This window comes from Crocuta crocuta, unplaced genomic scaffold (genome assembly GCF_008692635.1).
Source record: "Crocuta crocuta isolate KB4526 unplaced genomic scaffold, BGI_CrCroc_1.0 scaffold299, whole genome shotgun sequence".
Classification (NCBI taxonomy): Eukaryota; Metazoa; Chordata; class Mammalia; order Carnivora; family Hyaenidae; genus Crocuta; species Crocuta crocuta.
In genome coordinates this window covers 6,154,867-6,158,501 of record NW_027532747.1, presented here as the reverse complement: position 1 = coordinate 6,158,501, position 3,635 = coordinate 6,154,867, and the positions used below count along the sequence as shown (strand labels likewise).

At 60.0% G+C, this 3,635-nt stretch overlaps 1 protein-coding gene across 1 annotated transcript; it reads left to right on the top strand.

The window, feature by feature from the left end:
* Window positions 1-254: 254 nt before the first annotated feature.
* On the top strand, window positions 255-1,681 carry BDKRB1 (bradykinin receptor B1). Its single transcript, XM_077780913.1, is given in 2 exon segments — window positions 255-634; window positions 636-1,681. Coding segments are annotated over 2 exon segments (906 nt in total). The 3' UTR covers window positions 1,162-1,681.
* The last annotated feature ends 1,954 nt before the right edge of the window (window positions 1,682-3,635 follow it).

The window sequence follows — 3,635 nt, the reverse complement described above, 5'->3', positions numbered from 1 at the left end:
GTGGCTCACTCCAAGCGGCTGTGGTTGGAATTGGACTCGGCGCTCAAAGCCCTAGTCCTTTCCCGAGCGCCAGGGGTCAGCAAACTCCTCAAAGGGAGCAGGCGTCCTCAGTTCTTCGGGCCACGCAGGACTCTGCGCTTGCGCACAAAAGCAGCCTGCGCCATATGTAAATGAGTGGGCGTGGCCGCAGCTGGCTCCCCCCCCCACCCCACCCCCGGGTCACGCCGCGTGCTGGTCGTTGCAGGTCACCGTGGATGGCGTCCCGGAGCCTCCTGGAGTTCCCGTCCCTGAACCGGAGCCAGCTCCCCCCTGCTGACGTCACTTCCTGTGCCGAGTTTCCGGAAGCCTGGGGCCTGCTGCACAGGCTGCTGCCCGCGTTCATCGGCGCCGTGTGCGCGTGCGGCCTGCTGGGAAACCTGCTCGTGCTGGCCGTCTTCCTCGTCCCGCGGCGGCGGCTGAGCGTCGCCGAGGTCTACCTGTCCCACCTGGCCGCCTCCGACCTGCTGTTCGTGCTGGGCCTGCCCTTCTGGGCGGAGAACATCGCGCACCAGTTCAGCTGGCCTTTCGGGGCCCTCCTCTGCCGCGTCGTCAACGGCGTCATCAAGGCGCATCTGTTCACCAGCGTCTTCCTGGTGNNNNGTCCCGGAGCTGAACGGCACGCGCGCCTGCGTGCTGCGGCCCCCCTGCCCGCCCGGGGCCTGGCGCCTCGCCTGGCACGTCGCCCGGGTGGTGGAGCTCAACGTGCTGGGCTTCCTGCTGCCGCTGCTGGCGATCCTCTTCTTCAACGGCCGCATCCTGGCCTCCCTGCGGGGGCGGCCGGGGGGCTCCCGGGGCCGCAGGGCCGCGGGGCTCCTCCTCGCGCTCGTGGCCGCCTTCCTGGTGTGCTGGACGCCCTTCCACTTCTTTGCCTTCCTGGACTTCCTGTTCCAGGCGCAGGCGGTCCGCGGCTGCTTCTGGGAGAGCTTCATAGACCTGGGCCTGCAGTACGCCAACTTCTTCGCCTTCCTCAACAGCTGCCTCAACCCGGTGATCTACGTGTTTGGGGGCCGGCTGTTCAAGGCCAGGGCGTGGGAGCTCTGTAAGCGGTGCGTCCCCGGGAGCCGGGGTCCCGGGTGCCCGGCCCATCGGAAACACGTCCTGCGACTTTTCCGGCGGAAGTAAGCCAGCGTGGCTTCCTTATCCGTGATCTCGGGCATCCTAAACCCTGCTGGGGTTTGCACATCGTAAACCCTGTCGGGGTTCGGGTTGGCTGGGACGCTGAGCCCCCTCCCCCCCGCCATCGCCCCTCACCGAACCGCCCGGCCCCAGTCCCCGGAAACTGTGGGTGTGTTTGTGGTACGAGGGCTTTGCAGACGTGAGTGAGCCAAGGATCCTGAGACGGGAGGAATACAGGTGACTGGGGGGGCCCAATGGAGTCACAGAGGTCCTTGTTAAAGGGGAGCGGTAGTGTCAGGGTCCGAGAAAGCCACGAGAGAGCAGAATCCGAGACTGGAGGGTCGTGAGGAGCCCGGAGCCAGTGCTGGCGCCCGCTCGAGGCTGGAGACGGGAAGGAGACGGCTTCTGCCCTCAAGCTTCCAGAAGGCAGCAGCCCTGTAGACATCCGACTTCAGCCCAAGGAGAGGGACTTGAGACGTCTGGCCTCCGGATCGATAAGACAATAAAGTTGTGTTGTTGTAAGTCATCCAGTTTGTGGGAATTCAGTGCAGCAGGCACAGGAAACTCATACAAGTTTCCGGTAAGGGTCTCTTGTTGCATTTCCACCTGCCCGCCCCAGATTTCCTCGGCTGACGGCTAGGCATGCGGAGACGATACGGCTAGGGGCCCTATCCCCAAAGGAACTGCAGAAATAAGTAGAGTATAAAACAAAACAAAACAAAAAAACCAAGGCGGCACCTGGGTGGCTCAGTTAAGCATCCGACTTCGGCTCAGGTCATCATCTCCGTGTACGGGAGTTCGAGCCCCACATCAGGCTCTGTGCTGACAGCTCGGAGCCTGGAGCCTGCTTCTGATTCTGTGTCTCCCTCTCTCTCTGCCCCTCCCCTGCTCACACTGTCTCCCTCTCTCTCTCTCCAAAATAAGTAAAAAAAAAAAACAAACAAACAAAGCAGGGTAACTGCCCCCACCATGGGAAAGGAGGTGCTCTGAGCACAGAGGAACAGGGCCCAGGATGGGTGGCTGGGTGGGGCTGGGTCTGGAGGGCTTCCAGGAGGAGGAGACATATATGCTAAATCCAAAGAACAAGCAGTTGGCCAAAGCAAATGGTAAGAAGGTGTGTTCCAGATAGAGGAAACCTGCTCCACCCAGAGGCAGGTAGGCTCATAGGAGGGAGAAGGATGAAGAAAGGTGAGGTACAAGGCGGTCACAGAGGAGGGGTCTGAGGCTTGAAGAAGACCTCAAAGTCCAGAGCAGCGAGGGAAGCGTGGAGGTGTTCCCGGGGCGCTAAGGGCCCGGCTGAAGCTAGAAGGCATTGAGCTCATGTTGTGTGAATTACTCGAGCAGCGATTTCAGGCCCCAAACAGGCAGACAGTGGGGGTTCCCCAGTGTTGGGGTTTTGCCGGATGGGTGGCCGGCAAGTTCAAGGGTGTTGGTGGTACTACCGGTCTGACTGGGACAATGGCTGAATCAGGGAAGGAATGGACTTAGGAGGAGGGGGCGGCAGAGTGGATGCAGTTATAGAGCAGGGGGAATATCCAGGTGACAGAGCAAAAGAATAGGAAATTGTGGCCACAGATCTAGAGCGTCTGCATGGAACATTCCATCTCGCTTGCCGCCATGGCATCGGGTGGCTGCAATAGAGGGAAGGAGGAGGTCATTGGTGAGGGGGCAGGGGAGGAATGGAGCTGTGGGGGATGGGCTGCCCCTGGGTCCCTGCCCGTGGGTGCTGGGAGGGTCTGGGAAGGACGCAGCCAGTGGGGCAGGTGCCAGGGGGCTGGTCCTTCAGGGGCAGCCGCAAAGACTCAGAGGCATTCGAGGAATGGAAAGTAGGCCAGTGTCCCTGGAGCCTGGTGATGGGATCTAAGAAGCCAGCAGGCGCTAGGCCACTAGGCTCCCGTAGATGACCCTCTCGCCCGCGCTCCAGCCCCTGGAGCTTTCCTGGAGAGCAGGGACTGAGGTCAAGAAGCAAGACCCAGCCTGCATGTGGGTTTAATTTAGAGCATATGGTGTTTATTTATTTTTAAACATTTTTTCTTCTTCTTTTTTTAATGTTTATTTTTAAGAGAGAAAGAGAGAGCGTCTGAGTGTGCAAGTGTGAATGGGGGAGGGGCAAAAAGGAGGCAGAGGATCCGAAGCAGGCTCTGTGCTGACCGCAGAGAGCCCGACGCGGGGCTCGAACTCACCAACCGTGAGATCGCGACCTGAGCCGAAGTCAGATGTGCAACCGACTGAGCTACCCAAACGCCTCTAGATCACATGGTGCTTAAAAAAATATTTTTGAGTTGGGTGCCGGTATTTAAAATCTGGATTAAAGTCCACATCTCGGGACTCCCTTGAACATTTGGCACATCTAGCAACACGGGGTCTACATTCTTTCTAGGGCCGATGTTTACTGAGCCTCTACTCTGTGCCAGACTCTGGTGCAGGCGCTGCGAGCCCAGCAGGGGCCTCCTGGAGGTGACCTCGGGTTGCTCCGCCCC